General features: G+C 55.6%; 1 protein-coding gene across 1 annotated transcript; it reads left to right on the top strand.

The window, feature by feature from the left end:
• Positions 1-6255: 6255 nt before the first annotated feature.
• On the top strand, positions 6256-16739 carry REN (renin). Its single transcript, XM_075542181.1, has 10 exons — positions 6256-6335; positions 9766-9916; positions 10404-10527; positions 11349-11467; positions 12387-12583; positions 14271-14279; positions 14769-14888; positions 15193-15337; positions 15600-15698; positions 16575-16739. The coding sequence occupies exons 1-10, from the start codon at positions 6256-6258 to the stop codon at positions 16737-16739; spliced, it is 1209 nt and encodes a 402-aa protein (XP_075398296.1).
• Positions 16740-17644: the final 905 nt, after the last annotated feature.

Genomic DNA, 17644 nt, shown 5'->3' with positions numbered 1-17644 from the left:
GAGACTCTCCTTTCTGGCCTCTGCAGGCCCCTCTGTGTGGGCTGCAGCGGTGGGAGGGAGGGAGGGGGGGGAGTGGGGACCCTTATCGGGTCATCTCTCAAGTCCCTCTGTCCAGGGGTCCAGTTTTTCTCACAGAGGTTCTACGGGATCCCACGCCTAAGCCTCCAATGTGGAGGAAATGGTTAGGGCTGGGGGGGGGGGGGGCGGGCAGTGCTGTGTTATACCTGCCCTTTCCCAGTGGGGCAGCCCCAGGACGTGAGAACCGGTCAGGGAAGCATAAATCCTGGGTGCCCTTGCAGCCTGCCCTCCATCTGTCATTGAGCCCAGGCTGGGTGTCAGCTGCAGGGTAGGGGCCCTGTTGTGGGCCCGGAGGGGAAGAGAGACTTTGGGACTTTCTCAACACACAAGTGGTGCTCGGGGCTGCTCTGAAAAACGACCCCAGCTCCCCATGTCCTCCTTGATAACTGGAGCTAAGGCGTCGGCAGGAGGAGCAGGGTGGAAAGGCCCAGAGCCTGTGTCCTGCTGATTGGAAATGGGCACGTTCTTCTTGGCCATCGCCAGTGTGGTGGAGAGCTCCTGCCTGGACTGGCCCCTGCAGGAGTGGGGGTGGGTGCAGGGAAAGACGTAACAATTAGGTTTAGGTCTTAGGCCCGACACCCCTTGGGGCCCATCTTAAAAGCAATTGAGAAACAGGAGAAATTTTATTTTAAAAAGCAGGCATGTCTTTCGTTGGGCACCCATTCTATAGCAGCCCTAGCTCCCCAGCCCCGGGTGGGCCCCAGCTGGCTGCTCAGAGCAATTTCTCAATCAGAAGGCGGCTGAATCGCAGAGGCGAGCAGCTGGGGCCTGCGAGGCAGTGGAAGACTTGGAGTGGGGTTGAGTAAGCAGTGAGGGCTGTCTTGTGTGGGCAGACCCTCCAGGAGGGATCGTGATGTCTTAGAGGGCTCAGGGAGGCTGGGACTAGGAGAACCTGGAAGTAAGGGGGGCAGGGGGGGCGGAAACCAAGAATTCTTTGCTCTCTGTTCTGGGGACCTTGGAGAAACAGGAATTCAGCCCCAGGGTTGGGGTGATCCAACCTAAGAGTTGCTTAAGTGGCGACCCAAGAACATTGCAGAGTGGTCGCCGGTGGCGTCACCAGGTGTGTCACTTGGTGCTGTAGCCCATGCGCCCCCCAGAACCCTAAGTAAGCTGTATTATCCATTTGAGTCATAGGATAATAGGTGATCATCACAGCAGTCAATCGATTCACTGTAAATTTGATCAATCTAATAAATATTTAAATGGTATGCATAGCACACAATGATCTTGTTATCTCGGTCTACACTGTAACAACAGAATGATTTTGTTATATCTGCCTATGTTGAATTACAATATCATTAGTTCCACATTATTAGTAACTGAACATAAGCCTGATTTTTTTTTTCTTTCTCCTTCTCCTTTTTAGGACTCCATTCTGTCCAAAATACAATTATTGCTATAGGTGCACAAATACTAATTATCATAGTATTGTCGCTGTAACAACAGAAAACGTGACAAAACCAAGAACTATAAAAACACAGGCAGTCATGAGATGAACAGTCCCCACACGGGAGTAGTGGGTACAGGTGAAATCAGGGGATTCCAAGTATAATTGGGTAAAAATGACAGCTCTGACAGGAAGGAGCCCATTCAACCAAACTCACTGCTACGGAGTTGACCCCAACTCAGAGCAGCTCCACTGGAGCAGAGGTGCCCTGTGGGTGCCCAAGATTGTCCCTCTTGATGGGAGCAGAAAGCCTCCTCTTTCTCCCTGGGAGTGACTGGTGGTTTCAAACTACTGACCTTGTGTTTAGCAGGCCAACACATAACCTGCAATGCCACCTGAGAACAAGTAATCCCGTCCTGAAAGAAGAACAACCCAGATTCTCCTTAGAAGCAAGAATGACCAGACTTCACCTCACATCCTTTGGACGTAGCACACTTGGTCAAGCAGAGGGGCAGTGAAAAAGAGGGCCACCCTCAACAGGTGGACAGACACACTGACTGCAACAGTGAGCTCAAACACAGCAACCATTGTGTGGGTGGTGCAGCACCGGGCAGTGCTTGGCTGTGTTGTAGTGCCAGGAGCAATGTTTATGATCCTCTAACAACAACAACAAGCAGAAGTGATTGCCTGGAGGCAATTTCATCTGGCCCGTCTGCAAATGTCTCCACGCTGGTTTGAGGAGGAATAGATTTCTAGACGGAGTGGCACTTGCCTTCTGAACGTGAGGTTGCTGTTTCAATAGGGTCTCGTTTTGATGAGTCTGGTGCTAGTCAGGCCCCTGCTCTGTCAGGATGCTTTTGGCTCTAGGAGCCGACGTTGCCTTTTCCTCTCTGTGGGAGCGCTTGTTCTGCACGGGAGACAGGCCCTCAACGGGGCCCTTCTGTCTACCTCCATTCTGGGGCTCATACCAGTGGGATATTGAAACTTCTGGAGTATTTGTCTATGTCTCTTATACTTGATCTCTGATCTCTCTTAGGAGATTGCTTTTCTTGTCTTTTTAAAAATTTAATCATTTTATTAGGGGCTCATACAACTCATCACCATCCATCCATTGTGTCAAGCACATTTGTTGCCATCATCATTCTCAAAACATTTGCTTTCTATTTGAGCCCTTGGTATCAGTTCCTCATTCCCCCCCCCATTCCCATTCCCCCTCCCTCATACACCCTTGATAATTTATAAATTATGATTATTTTGCCATATCTTACACTGCCCAACGTCTCCCTTCACCCACTTTTCTGTTGTCTGTCCCCCAGGGCGGGGTGGTGATGGTGGACATTCCTTTTCTAAGTGATTTCGGTAACTTTATTTTCCAACTTTTTAACACTTAAAAAATGTTTTTCTCTCCTATTTTAACTTCCAAAAGCGCTTTCTCATCCTGACTGGTCCTGTTCGTAATTATACCACGGCGTGTTACATGGATAGAGAAATGTCTTGAATCGCACAGGGAGATGCCATTACAGATTGAGCTTCATAGTTCTCTCTGCCACCTGCAGTGCTTCTGTTTCCTCAGTGCTTGTTTGTCTTTAAGGAGCCCTGCTGGCACGGTGGGTTACGTATTGGCACCCACACCGTGGGAGAAAGATGAAGCTGACTCTACTTGTGAAGGAGTCTTGGTGGGGAGGGGTTGCATGTTGGACTGTGATGAACAAAGTCAACGGTTCGAAACCACCAGGAACTCCAAAGGAGAAAGGTGGGTCTCTCTACTCCCATAAAGAATCGTAGCCCTGGAAAATCACAGGGGCAGTTCTGCCGTGAGGGTCTTTAAAGATTCACAACCCTCATGAGGGAGGGGAGAGCAGGGAGGGAGGGGAAAAAAGAGGACTTGATGCAAAGGGCTTAAGCAGAGAGCAAATGCTTTGAAAATGATGAGGGCAAAGAATGTATAGATGTGCTTTATACAATTGATGTATGTATATGTATGGATTGAGATAAGAGTTGTATGAGCCCCTAATAAAATGTAAAAAAAGAAAAGAAAATGATGATGACAACAACTGTGCTTGACACAATGGATGGATGTATGGATTGTAATAAGAACGCTATGAGCCCCCAATAAAATTATTTAACCCCCCCAAAAAACATTCACAACCTGGGAGTCTCCGAAGGCAGTTCTGCTCTATGCTACAGGGTCAGGTTCTTGCCATCCATCAAGGGCCTTCCTGTCTTTCGCTGCCCTTCCACTTTACCAAACATGATGTCCTTCTCCAGGGACGGGTCTCTCCTGACAACATGTCCAAAGCGTGTAAGATGAAGTTTTGCTATCCTTGCCTCTAAGGAGCACTGTGGGAGTACTTCTCCCAAGGCAGATCCGCTTGTCCTTTTAGCAGTCCGTGGTACTTTCAAGATTCATCTCCAGCCCCGCAGCTCATGTGCATCGATAGACACATGAGTGTCTACGCTTTCGTTTCTCTGGTCAACCCGGACGAACGCACTCTTCTGTACACCCAACTTCCCCAAATAGCTGCCTATACCATGCTGACTTCATTTCCTGGGTTCCCACCATCCCTCAGCCTGTCCCCGTCAGCATTCCTGGCTCCTCAGCCCACCTACACAGCCCCGCCACCATGACCGAGGGCTGCATATTGACTTGCCAACCCAGGTCTGACCTGACCTTGTGGTGATACCCATTGTTTGTTGCCATCTCTTCTTGATACAAACACACACACACACCCCTTGAGTCCTGGAGACACAGCTTTCTCATTTCCTGGCTGCTCCCGTCCAATGTCCTCCTCAGACTCGTCCATGCACTGCTGGCCAACTGAAGTGTGGGGGAGGGGGGATAAGGCAGGTCTTTCTGCCCCTAGGTTCTCCCTGGTTAATTCATCCAAGTACATGGCATTCAGTATCGATTGCAAACTCGCTCACTCACTCCTCACCGCCATGAAGTCGATCCCAACGCCCCATGACCCTAGAGGACAGGGTGGAACCATTCCTGTGGCTTCTGAGATTGGAGCTCTTTACAGGAGTGGAAAGCCTCATCTTTCTCTTGAGGAGCGGCTGGTGGTTTCAAACTGCTGGCTTTGAAGCCCAATGTGTTACCCCTACACTGTCAGGGCTTCTTTCTATTGCAAACAATGCCTAAGTATTTCACCCAGACCCAAACATGCACCCCCATTTGATATCCTCCTGGGAAGGCCCCAGAGGAGCCCCACACTCAATGCGTCCTCAGGCTCCTGGCTCTCTTCCACCAGCCATCCAGGAACCTCTCCATCCCATCACTCCCTGCTATGGGGTAAATTGTTCTCAACATACACACTGAAGTCTTCATCTGAGCCTCTGGGTTCCTATGAACTTGACCTAGCCAGGTCACAGTGGTGTCAGTAGGATCGTTTTCTAGCAGAGAGGACCTATCCTGACAGGAGAAGAGACCCAGGGTCCCAGAAGGAAGACGGCCGTCTGAGGATGGCGGCAGACCCTGCAGGGCTGTTATCGTTGTTCAGGCCAAGTCCACCGACTTTTGCCTCCTAGCGACCCCATGTGACTGAGTAGAACCTCTATAGATAGGGCATGACGCACTGCTCTGTGGAGCACCGAGGCCACTGTGCACGGCATCAATGGCCCTGCTTTGAGGCTGAAGGAGTGTTTGCATGCTGCCCTGTGCTGGGGGAGGCAGTTGAGGCCAAGCTGGGATCCTTCTCCTTTGTGGAGGAGGTTGTCCTGAAGAATAGGGGGTGGGGATGGGGAGCTTGGAGAGGACATGCTTGCTTGGCTGACTCAGTAGCACCCACCCTGGGATTTGAGGAACAGGCATAGCTGGGGAACTGCCCTAGGTAGGTTGCGAAGCTCCAGGGAAAGGGGCGAGGTTTAAACAGGAGCTCAGCAACTTCCACGGAGGCAATTCTGACTCGGGATGGCGCTGCAGAGGGTTTCCCACACTGCACATCTTCAGAGGAGCAGACCGCCTCATCTGTCTCCCGAGGAACGGCTAGTGGGTTTGAACTGCTGACTTTGCATTAGGACCAAGTTAAAAAAAAAAAGAGGACAAGTTGGAAAGTCACCTGCATTACTTGGGTTCTTCAACAGATGCCTCCCCGGGCCTCAGGGGGCTCCCCTTCCCTCCTGCCATGCAGTTGGACCGAGGGTGCCCACGGCACTCTGCCTCCGATACCCAGAGCCCCACCCCAATGGCACCTTCCACACATGGCTGCTATGAGAAACCGGGAGGGAGACAGCACAGAGGGGCCTGGGTCTGGCTCTGCTAAGGGACAAGCCACAAGATTTGCCCATGTTCTAGATGGGAAAACAGAGGTGTTGTTTGAAAGAAGTCGGTCTGGGGAAAACCCAGTATTAACTAAGAGGCATATGGGCTGGAGCCTGAGCTGGGGGTTGGAAATCGAGGTTCTATGCCTGTCCCAGCCCTGACCTTGTCCATGAGCAGTGCAGTTTCCCATCAGCCTCTTCCCCTTGGGGGGTCCCAGGGCCAGGTCAAGAGAGGGGTCCACTGGCGTCACTGGGCACAGCATTCCTTTCCCACAGCCTCCCCTGGTCCTCCTGCTCTGCATCCGGAAACCTCGATACTCTCCCCCACCTAGCTCGGTCCCTCGGGTGGAATTTATAACTGACCCCCCTCTGCCATCTGCGCCAGAGTAATAAATCAGGGGAAAGAGAGTCACAACCACCTCCTACTCCTACAGGCAAAATATAAAAAGAGGAGGGCTTCAGTGGCCTCAACGCTTTCCTGGAGGCCAGAGGACCCAGGCCCCAGGCAAGGCCTGAACAGAGGGAGCAGGATGGCTCACTGGGGACTCTTGCTGCTGCTCTGTGGCTACTGTGCCTTGGCGCTCCCCGCAGATGCTGGCGCCTTCCAAAGGTAACTCAGCCCAAAGGGATGGCAGGGGTGCGGGCATCCCCACCTTCTGCAGAGCGCATAGCTATCAGATGTGGAGTTTCGTTGGATCCACACGGCCAGCAGGCCAGGGGACTTGCCCCCAAGCCTAGACTCCCTGCCCTGAGCTAGTGGGCATTAAGGGGACTTAGCGATGTTAACTCCATCCTGGAGGCAGCCAGGGGTCGCGAGGTTCTGAAGAAGACTGCTGAAGCTGGATGGTCTTGGCTTCAGTTCTGCTAACTCTAACAGAACTAACTAGCTCTGGACAGATGGGCAACGGTTTAGCCTCTCCGCGTCTCAGTGGACTTGTTTTTAAAACAAGGACAGCGCCCACTTCATGGGCTGGCTTTGACGTTGTGAAGGGATGAGGCGGGCGCAGCCTCGGGTTAGCCTGGGGTGGGGCGGGCAGGTTGTAAGAACCCCCTCCTGCGGGGCACCGAGGCTTCCAGAGAGAAGGGACAGCAAGGTGGAAAGCAGCGAGAGGCCTGGCATCCATTTGGCGCTGCCCCGTGGGAACAAGCAATTCCCACAGGAGAAAGGAAGGGGGGGCGGGGAACAGCGGCGCATAGAGAAAGGGGTTTCCCCTCTCGGGAGTGTGGCTGGGACCAGAGGACCTGGAGGTAAGAGAGAGTAGGCCTTATTTTATTTGGACTTTTGATTGTATATTGGGTGAAGATTTATAAAACTGATCACCAGGTTTGCATCAGACCCGTTTTGCTTCCCGCTCATTCATTGGAATCCCCTCATTAGACCTCTCCCTCCTCCAGGTGTTTATAGTCTCCACTCCTCCTCCCATCCGAATGCAGATTTTAACAGTAATATATGGTGCAGGAGCCCTGGCCCCGTAGTGGTTACAGTGTTGCAGTTCGAAACTACCAGCCACTCCACAGGAGAAAGAGGAGGCTTTCTATGCCCGCAGAGCGACAGGTGTCAGAGACCCACAGGGGCAGTTCTGCCCAGTCCTATAGGGTCGCTCTGAGTCAAATTGACTCATGGGAAGTGAGTTTCTTGTTCTTTTTTTTTTATTAAGTTAAACAGAAAATCACCCCCAAACAAAGGCTTCTGGGCCTGGTATCGGTCGTCGGCGCACACAGCCTCGCCTTCGTCCCACAGAGCAGCTGTTAGGTTTGCGCTGCTGACCTTGCCGGTTGCAGCCAAGGCCTAGCCCACAGTACCACCAGGCTCCCTTAGAATGACCACCGGACCGCACAATGCTGCTTCTAGGGTACACCCCAAAGAACTACAAGCAGAATGCACCAATGCTCCCCGCAGCGTAAGACACAGTAGCCAACAGGTGGAGCTAGCTCACGTGTCCATCCGCACACACAGTGGGCAGCCTTCCGCTGGACTGTCGCTCAGCCGTACAGAGAGAGGATGTCGCGATGCACGTCCTTGAAAACACGACCACGAGGGAATTCGGACCCAAACCGAAAGGACGCTGACCAGATGAGACCACGGATCTGACCCATCTAGAACAGGCTTACTTGTGATTATCAGGCTGAGTGGGAATCCATCAACTTGATTCTGGCGCAGAGGACCCCTAAGACGGGATAGAGCTGGGTTTCTTTGGGTTTCTGAGACTGTGGATCTCTAGGGGAGCAATGGCCTCCTCGTTCTCAGGCGGAACAGGGTGGGTTTCAGTTGATGATCTTGCCCTCAGCAGTCCAGGGCTGAAGGCACTGAGTCACCGGGCTCCTTGAGAAAGGGAAAGGGGAAGTAGCTGTTTATGGGAACTGAATTACTGCTGAGGGGTACTCGGAGCGCAGAAAGGTGAGGGCTGATGGTCGAGGGCCCCGTGAGTGCGATGGATGCCGGTGAATCACACACATAAAAATGGTTGAAGTGGCAAACACTTCCTTGTATGTAGTTTACCACCCTCAAAACAGTTTTAAAGAGGCCCCCAGCATAAAGCCACTTAGAGGAGACCTCAGGAAAGGTGCCCTGTGGAGAATACCCTCTCGGACCCCCCAGCTCCTGAGGGGTAAACGGCCCCCCATGACCCACCTCGTGGGAAAATCGTAACGGTGATAACAGACCATGAACGCTTCGAGCAGAAACCTGTGTTGTAAATATGACAAAGCGTTTCCATGGCTGCTGCTGCGACCACAGGCTGGGGAGTTGAGTCCATACCTGGGAGGAGGGGAGGCCAGGAGAGCAGAGGAAAGGACCGAGACTCTGCTGCTGGGAAGTGGAATCTCGGAAAGCCCACTTGCAAAGTTAAATTGACGAGACCCCGTTCCCACCTGCGGGGGACATCCTCTTGCTGGTCATTCCAAATAATCTCCATGCTGGGTGGTGGGGGTGAGGGGCAGTCTGGAGAGTCGTGTCAGACACACTGCGTTGAACCAGTGCTCCATCACTTCCTGAGTCACCCTCCTCCCTCTGAACCTCCGCATGCTCCTCTGTGACCTGGGGAGGACCAGAGCCAGTGTGCAGAACTGTGAAGAGGGTGTGCCGGACATGTGTGTACGGCTTTCCGCATATCCCAGTAGCGGCTCGGTGTGCTGAGTCTCCAGGCTCTTTCTGTCCTCCCCTCAAGGCTGCTGCACGGGTAGGGTCTGCACAAGGACCTGAGGGACTGGGACCAAGCCCAAGGCCCATCTTTACAGTGGCAAGGTGCGCACACTCCCTCCTGCTGATCTGATCTCTCTCCCCTGCCCAGTGCCATTGGCCCGCTCGGGTCCCCTAGCCCCTGGCTCATGGCTGCTGCCACCCACAGCCCCCAGGGGGCACTGTGCCCTCCTGCCCAGCCTTTATCACTAGAAGAGATGTGACTGCACCTTTCCCCCTTTGTTTCCTGCTGGAATTCCCTGGAGACAGTGATGACCTCTATTCGTACACCCCCAGGACCTAGCCCAGTGCAGGCCCACAGCAGGTGTCCCACACATGGCTGGGGAATGAATGAATGAATAAATAAATAGACAAGTGGCCTGGCAGTGATGGAGGTCGGACACAACCAGAGGACATTGTTGGTTGAGGGTTATTTCGGGGCAGCGCAGGTGGCTGTGGAGGCTTGTAAATTCTCCTTCAGACTCCTTGGGGAGCAGGGGTGATTCTTGGGCACATGGGGGAGAGGCCAGGGGCAGTTGTACCAGATGCCAGGGTGGTTTGGGGGAGGCTTCCCTTAGGGGCGAAAAGCTACCACCTGACCACCAGTTGCTGTTGGGACTGGAAGAGCCGATACGGACTCAGGGTGACCTCACACGTGTCACAGTAGAACTGTATGCCTGAAGGGCTTCCATGCCGATTTCCAGGAGGCAGGTCTCCAGGCCTTTCTTCAGCATGCCTCTGGGTGGGCTTCAACGCCCAACTCTGCTGTTAGCAGGCGAGCCGGGTAAGGTTTTGCACCACCCAGAGACTCCCTGGGGAAGTGCAGGACTGGACTGTGTGTGTTTTCTCCTGCATGGACTAGGATCTTCCTCAAGAAAATGCCCTCCATCCGCGAGATCCTGAAGGAGCGAGGCGTGGATGTGGCCAAGCTCAGTGCTGAGTGGAGCCTGTTCTCCAAGAGGGTCTCCCTTGGCAACGGCACCTCCCCCATGATCCTCACGAACTACCTGGACGTGAGTGCCTGCTCCATGGCCCGCCCTCTCCCACCTCCCCTCTTCCTGGGACCTCAGGCTGTCTCTCCATCTCCGCCAGACCCAGTCTTTCCACGCTCCTTGTGGTGACTGAGGAACAGGAATGCAGGCAGCCTTACAAAATCCTGCCTGTCAGCCAGGGAGCCTGCAGCAGGAGGGGCTCAGGGCAAGTCAGGGGCAGGTTTGCAGTTCAGGAAGCCAGGCCTCTCACTCAAGGCCCTCTGTTGGGTGGGAAGGGCTGTGTGCCCGCTGCTGGGGTGTTCTGTGGCCTAGCTCAGCAGGGCGTGAGTTTCTGCTCCCGCAGGCACCATTCCAGAGCTCTGTGTGGCTTCCTTGCCCCACTGGGCACCTGCTTCTGGGAAGCCTCCCTCCCACCCAATGCCTGCTGGAAATAGAGACCCAGAGAAGCGGTCTCACCCTGGGGATGTCCCCACCCAACCCTCCCAGCTGCTTCTTTTCTTCTCTACAGACCCAGTACTATGGCGAGGTTGGCATTGGCACCCCACCCCAGATTCTCAAAGTCATCTTTGACACGGGTTCGGCCAACCTCTGGGTGCCCTCCAGCAAGTGCAGCCCTCTCTACACTGCCTGTGGTAAGTGGTAAGACCCACTCCCAAGCTCCCCCACCCACATCCTGCCATGCCTGGGCAGTCCTGCCTCATGTCTAGCTAAAAGCCCTCCTGTTGCATTTAAGCAACTTCCTCTCTGCCTCTGCTCCCAATGACTCTCTCTGAGAGGAGAAAGGAAGTTGTCTCCCTGTTGCCTGACATGGTCACTGGAGCAAAATCGGGAAAGAAGAGAAACAAGCTCTAGGAGTCTCTGAGGAGTCCTGCTGGCATAGTGTTTATGTGCGGGGCTGCTGACCAACCACAAGATCGGTGGTTCAAACCACTAGCTGCTTGGAGGGAGAAAGATGAGGCCTTCTGCTCCCGTAAAGATTTACCGGCTCTGAAGCCCAGAGGAACCATTGTCCTACAAGGTTACTAGCAGTCGGTATCAACTCCACAGCAGCAAGGAGCCCCCAGCCCTATCCCAGCTGCACTGACTGAATTCTCCAGGCCTGCCCAGGCCCGGGGACTCCTCCATCCCCACCCTAGTCAGCACCCTGACATTGGAGGCTACGGAATCTGCTCTCCATTGCAGTGTTAACAGATAGTCAAAATGGAGATGAAATTCTCAGGGGTGTGGGCCTAATAGGGGCCCAGGAAACACAGCCCTTGATCAATGAAACACATGTTGACAGCCCCTGGACCTCAGAGCCCTCCATGCCTGCACCTAAGCTGAGTCCCCAACCATGCCAGCCGCACACGCCTCCAAACGTACCGCCACCCCACTCCCTGCCACTCCCGGCCTGCCTGCCAGCCCTCTGCTGCTGGGCGTATGGGCTGGACCAGAGCCTGTGTCCCTCTGCCAGAGATGCACAACCGCTACGATTCCTCGGAGTCATCCAGCTACGTGGAGAACGGAGCAGAATTCAGCATCAGCTACGGGTCGGGGAAGGTCAGAGGCTTCCTGAGCCAGGACTTGGTGACTGTAAGTAAGTGGGGCTGCCAGGTCGCCTGACCCCTCCTCCAGGGACTCTGGGTGTGCTGGCCTGTCCTTCCAGGACTCATTCTGCAGCCAAGCCAAGCCTGGCAGCGCAGACCTGCACACCCTCCGGAAACTGGGTGCTTATTGGAGGGCTTTGCATCTCATTTACATGCTGGCCTGGTTACTGCCTCCAGTCCATAACCCTACCTGAGGTCAACCAGCTCTGCTTGGGTTGGGAGCGTGCCAAGATGGTCATGGTCATTTCAGGTTCAGACCTAGGCATGAAGATCACAGTTGATGTTAGGCTTTGGGATAGAGGCCAGTGCCTGGTTTTCTTTTTCATGTGGCCTGTGTCTGACCTCTTCCCATTCTGGAAGTTCTCCAGGCCCTGTTGTGTCGGAGTTGGGGGATGTGGGGGGACGCCTGTGGAACCTGAGAGGGAATTGACTATGTGAGCCTTCGCTGCTCCCTTTGTCCATGAGAACAGCTCAGAGGTAATAGGCAGGGCAGCTCCAGTGGTCCTGAAGAATTCTAGCTCGGAATGGGGGAGGAGGACAGGGTCCAGTCTTACAGCCAGGAAAGCTGGGTCACATGAGAAGGGCCGTGGAAACGCTTAGAACCTTCCCGACGGCTGCTTGGAAGGCCTGCCTTCTCGGTCTCTGTCCCTTCCAGTGACTGGGCAAGCCCAGCTTCCAGGCCCCACAGAGAAATGTGTACTGGGAGAGAGGTTGGGTAGGGGTGGTGCGCCACCCTGCAGGGTGGGGGTGATGAAACGATCGTATTGGACTTGTACCACAGCCCTGTTCCCTGGAACTTCGATGCCTGAAGCCCCCCCCTACCCCCACCCTCCCGGGTGGGAGCTCAGGTCAGACTGTGGCCCCGGGTGGCCATGGGCTCGGGCTCCTGGGTCCTTCTTCCGCAGATGGGTGGAATCACAGTGACACAGACTTTCGGAGAAGTTACGGAGCTGCCTGTGATACCCTTCATGCTGGCCAAGTTCGATGGGGTTCTGGGCATGGGCTTCCCTGCCCAGGCCATCAGCGGGATCACCCCTGTCTTCGACAACATCGTCTCCCAGGGTGTGCTGAAGGAGGACGTCTTCTCCGTCTACTACAGCAGGTGGGACTTGGGACGCCCCAGGGGTCAAGGCCGGGGAGGGCAGGGAGGTGGTGTCGCACTGGGTAGAGTGCCAGCTGGGGTTCTGATGTGTGCTTGATGGCACCCAATTGCTATCTAGAGCTGTTCCCTAGCTGTTGATCCACACGGCAGCCGTCATGCACCTCTCAATGAATCCAAGTCGCATGAAGCGAAGTACTCCGTTCCTGAGTTCCTACTAACTAACCACATTTCCAGTACGGAGCATTCATGGTGGCTGTCGGCCACCATACTGAACAGAGCAGACACAGAGCATCTCTCTTACGGCCAAAAGTTATAGTGGATGGCACTGGTCTAGAACAACTGGGGAACGTGGGGAAAGGGGGATGAGCGGGTGCTGCTGTGGCCAGGAGACCTTGTTCTGAGAGCCCCCAGCTCCTAACTCACAGAGACAGCCAAAATCTCGCATTTGCTCAACCCTCCATCTATTCGCTCAGGCATGGACTCACCCACTCCTGAGGCAGTGCTGGGCACCCTGGTCCTAGGCTCAGAGAACACAGCGAGCGAGATAGACCCCCCCACCCATAGAGCCCAGCCGCTAAGCCCAGGGTACAAACCAACAGTGCAAGACAATCTCCCCACCTGACTCAGGGGAACACAGGGCTGACAACTGCAGGAGCTTTGGGGGTCTGAGCTGAGCTTCCCAACCAGCCGTGGCAGGTGGGGGGTGGGGGACGCCTGTCACTCTTTGAGCAAGATTGAGATCTGCTCTGAGCTACTGGGCTTGGAAAGACAAGTGTTCCCCGAAGACCAGGGACTCTGAGGCTGTGGCAGTGAGGGTAGAGGGGAAGGTTGGAGTCTGGAGGAGCCTCAGAGGCCAGGGCTTCTCTGGTTTGGTGAGAGAAAGGGAGACCCTGAGGAAAGGGCACCAGCTGGCGACGCTGCAGTCAGGAGGACTTGGACAGAGCCCTGGTAGAGGGCCTGGTAGGGGTAGGACCAAGTGGCATGTGGCTAAGAGATAAATGAGATGTCCCCAGCCCAAGTACGGGCTGCCCCGGAGACAGTCCCTAGGGAAGGGACTGGGCAGTGGGGGCGTGGGTGAGACCATGGGAGAGAAGGATGGGTGGCTGGTTTTAAATGCTAAGAGGAGCCTGAGCCCGCCTGTGGGTGGAGGGGACGCCAACGGAAAACAAGGGCATGAAATCGTGGGAAAGGGGGGATAATCGAGGGCACAGGAGCCGGAAGACCAGGGGCTGAATTAGGCTGAAGCCAAGGGGGAGAGGGTGGGCCTGACAGAGGAGAGGAGAGAGAAAGGAGCTTGCAGAGACCCTGAGGTGTTGGAGTGGGGCAGCACGTGTCCTGAGTTGACAAACAGGAACTTGTACAACTCCATGCACACAGATCCACCCTGTGCACCCCTTGCATGGCCTCCTGCCTCTTATGTGGGGTGCTGGCAAACCACCTGAGGCACATGTGCACATCCCTCTGGAAACCAGACCTCTGGGGGGACCCAAAGCATGGGAGACTTCACATAGTGTAAGGAAGAAGGCTGGGGAACCAGAGGGAGGGACACTGGGGAGGCGGCATCCCCTCTTGGTGGCTGCATTGTCTGGCGGGCCAAGAGAGGCCACACCACCCACTCTGCAGAGCAACAGGCTGGTGAGGCCCGTCGGAAGCAAAGGTCCCCTTCCACTATTTCTTTTCTCTACAGAAACTCCAAGTAAGGGGATGAGCCTGCCCCCACGTGGTCCTGACCATCCAGAACCCGCTGAGTACCGGCTTAGTGTCCCACCTCTCACACCCCCCAAACGCAGATGCCACCTGATGCCGACTATCTCTGCCTCTCCCTGCAGCTCTCCTGATGCCTTCTACCCACCCTGCACCCCACGACCTGCCCACAGCCCCTCCCAAATACTCAATCAACCAGCAGCAGCCCGAAGCCCAGTGAGAGGGCCCTTGTGCAGCTTCCTTGCCTCCTGAGCACTATCCATGTGCCTGGCTCCTTCCTGGGCCTGCTCTGAGGGTGCTTTATTGGACGATGCCAGCAGAGTACCAGGCTGGGCTCAGGAAAGGACAAGAGCAGGGGCGCACGCTTCCAAATGACAGCCTCCAAGCCTTGCCACCCACCCAGTGTCCTCTACCTGGTCTAGCTCCCCCCTCAGCCTTGGGTCTCCTGGGTCTCAGAGAATGATGACGTTCTCCCCTTTAGGGATTCCCACCTGCTGGGAGGTGAAATTGTGCTGGGCGGCAGCGACCCCAAATACTATGAAGGGAACTTCCACTACGTCAGCCTCAGCAAGAAGGGCCTGTGGCAGATCAACATGAAGGGGTCAGGAAGCTTCAGCCCTGCTCACAGTCCACAAATGCAGCTGCTCCCTGCCCAGATGCAACCCCTTTGGTCACTGCTAACATCAGCCTGGGGAGCCCTGAGGCACAGGAGTGGAGGGGGGGGAGAGCTAGCGAGAGGACCTAGGGGGGTGTCACTGAGTCACACACTGAGGAGAGGGAAAAGCACCCCCACCATGCAGCACCTCATCAGCATGACCTCTGATCACCGGCCCTCACTCAGGGACTTTATGCCACCTGGTGGCATCCCATCAGCTTCTGTTTGTCTGTCTGTGCCTGCCCTGCAGGGTGTCCGTGGGGTCTACCACTCTGTTCTGCGGGGAGGGCTGCGTGGCTGTGGTGGACACAGGGGCGTCCTTTATCACTGGGCCCACGAGCTCCCTGACTGTGCTCATGGACAGGCTGGGGGCCAAGGAGCTGATCTCCAGTGAAGTAAGCTGCCCCCAGGAATGGGAGGCTGGGTGGGGGGTGCCACTGGTCCAGGCAGCAAGCCTTCCCCCCTCCTCACCCCTCTCACACACCCCTGCCATGTGGGGCTTGGTCCCTGCAGAGGGAGGGCACTGGCTCAGCCCAACTCTGCAGAGGAGCTAAGCCACAGCACCGGGTGCTTTGTCTGCCAGGCACAGGGGCAGGGAGGGAGGCGCGAGGGTGGGGATCTGCACTCAAAGGGCGCCTCTCCCGACTCCCTCACCAGTACGTGGTGGACTGTAACCAGGTGCCTACACTCCCTGACATCGCCTTCCACTTCGGAGGCAGGGCCTACACACTCTCCAGTGAGGACTACGTGTTACAGGTGAGACTGGGTTCACCCTGAGCCATAGGGGGGCTGGGGGCGGGAGGGAGCCTCACAGCACCCAAGGCAAATCGGGATGCACCCTATGGTCTGGGGAGTTTTGCCAATGCTCCAGACCCTGCCACAGCCCACACCTGTGATGTCAGAACGCTGGGGCGGGGCCTGGGATGCACATTTGGTTTTGAAAACACAAAGCATACCCCATTCCACGGTGTCTACTCTGCAAGCACCTTCCAGAGACCCGGATGGCGACCTTGGAGCTACACCACCACTCTCACCCCCTGTGCCCGAGTGCTGACCTCCCCCACCCTTTCACGTTGCGTTGTCCATTTTTGGATGGGAGGGGTTTTTTAAAGTTCACCACCCCCAGTGATTTCAAGGAGGTGTGGCCAAGCTTGTAAATCATGATGCTTGTCCGTGACCTCTGTTTTCTCACGGAAAGTTCCTAGTGAGCCGATGCTGGGGGTGGTCTCACCCTCAGGCCTGCTGAGCTGGCCCCTGACTCGTGGGGACTCAGAGCACTATGGGATGGACTGTTGTGAACCATGGGTGGGGGAAGGGGGCGGGGGGAGGGGCGTGTCTTTACCTGCTGGCATTTCTGGTGGTAGGTTACCAGGCCTTTCTTCTTCCATCAGCTTAAAGTATTGCGATCACTTGTCTAGGATTAGGAGACACCCTAGCTGCTGCCTAATGTAGTGTTTTCCCAGGGGTGCCCCTAGCTGGGCTTTGTGGTGGGAATGGCTAGGGTGTGAATTTGCAGCTGGTGGGGTGAGGGGTGGGGGTGGGGTGCTGCTGAGGTTGGCTGCTGGGGTCAGACCAGGTGAAGGGAGATGGCGGTGTGCTGGGCAGTGGGGACATCTTCCTGCTTCCTGCCAGGACCTCGACAGTTACAATGGTGACCTGTGCACACTGGCCATCCACGGCCTGGACGTCCCGCCACCCACGGGGCCCCTCTGGGTCCTGGGTGCCAGCTTCATCCGCAAGTTCTACACGGAGTTTGATCGGCGGAACAATCGCATTGGCTTTGCCCTGGCCCTCTGAGGCTTGGTGCTGCCTGGGCAGGCCCTGTCCTCAAACCCAGCCTAGAGCCAGGGAGCACCCTGTACCTGGGCTTGTGTACGCAGGGCACTGGGCACCCTTGGACGTTTGCCCTGCCGCTGCACCCACCCCGCACCCACCTTTCCCTGCTCTGAGGGCTAACCGAATAAAGACTTCGTGTTTGCCACCCTGTTGTATCTCGGTCCACTGGGGTTTGGAACTGAGTGAGGGACGGCCACGTGATTACAAGCAGACAGGAATGAGGCACAGGTCTACAAGGTGTACACATGGACCCGCATGCTAGGCTCTGGCATGCAGGGACAACACCACTGTCATCAGTCACTGTCAGCAGGGCTGGGGTGGGGGAGCTGTTTACACAACCAGGAGTGGGAAGTTTGTAGAGAGCCAGCCCCATGCCCCTGCAGTCCCTCAGGGGGGCCAAGGCTAATGCTTCAGCAGGGAGTGAGGGCCAGAAAGATGCCCACAGCTCATCTCATGGTAAGCAGCCCAGAGCTCAGGCTGGGAACCGCTGAACCAGCCTACCCTGCCATTCACACAGTACAAATGCCCCCGCCTCCAACACCACCTCTCTCCCATGTCCGGCCCACGGAGCCACCTGCTGGAAACCAGGACTTTGAACCGTTCCTTCGTGGTGGATGAAGCAAAACCAGAACCTTAATTTTTTTTTTTTAATGTGGTGATCTGGAAGACTGGGCGGAGGGCAGGCTTGGAGAGGCTGTCTGTCTGTCTGTCCGTAGTGAGGTCTTTCAGGACCTGAAGCATGACATGGTTGCTGCCAGGACCGGGGCGCAGGCTCCGAGCTGCAGGATCAGGTCAGCCGTGTCCTCTGTGCTGGGCACGGTGCCTTGTTTTGGATTCGACCTGGTCATGAGACACAGTTGCTATGC

The sequence above is a fragment of the Tenrec ecaudatus genome, chromosome 1 (genome assembly GCF_050624435.1).
Source record: "Tenrec ecaudatus isolate mTenEca1 chromosome 1, mTenEca1.hap1, whole genome shotgun sequence".
Classification (NCBI taxonomy): domain Eukaryota; kingdom Metazoa; phylum Chordata; class Mammalia; order Afrosoricida; family Tenrecidae; genus Tenrec; species Tenrec ecaudatus.
The sequence above is the reverse complement of the archived record's forward strand: the minus strand, read 5'-3'. Positions and strand labels throughout refer to the sequence as shown.

Bases quoted from the DNA above. Each gene is read 5' to 3' on its own strand.
- REN (XM_075542181.1), top strand. From the start codon at position 6,256: ATGGCTCACTGGGGACTCTTGCTGCTGCTCTGTGGCTACTGTGCCTTG. The intron at 9,917-10,403 runs GTGAGTGCCTGC...TCTTCTCTACAG, and splicing joins TCCTCACGAACTACCTGGAC to ACCCAGTACTATGGCGAGGT. The intron at 14,889-15,192 runs GTCAGGAAGCTT...CCTGCCCTGCAG, and splicing joins TGGCAGATCAACATGAAGGG to GGTGTCCGTGGGGTCTACCA.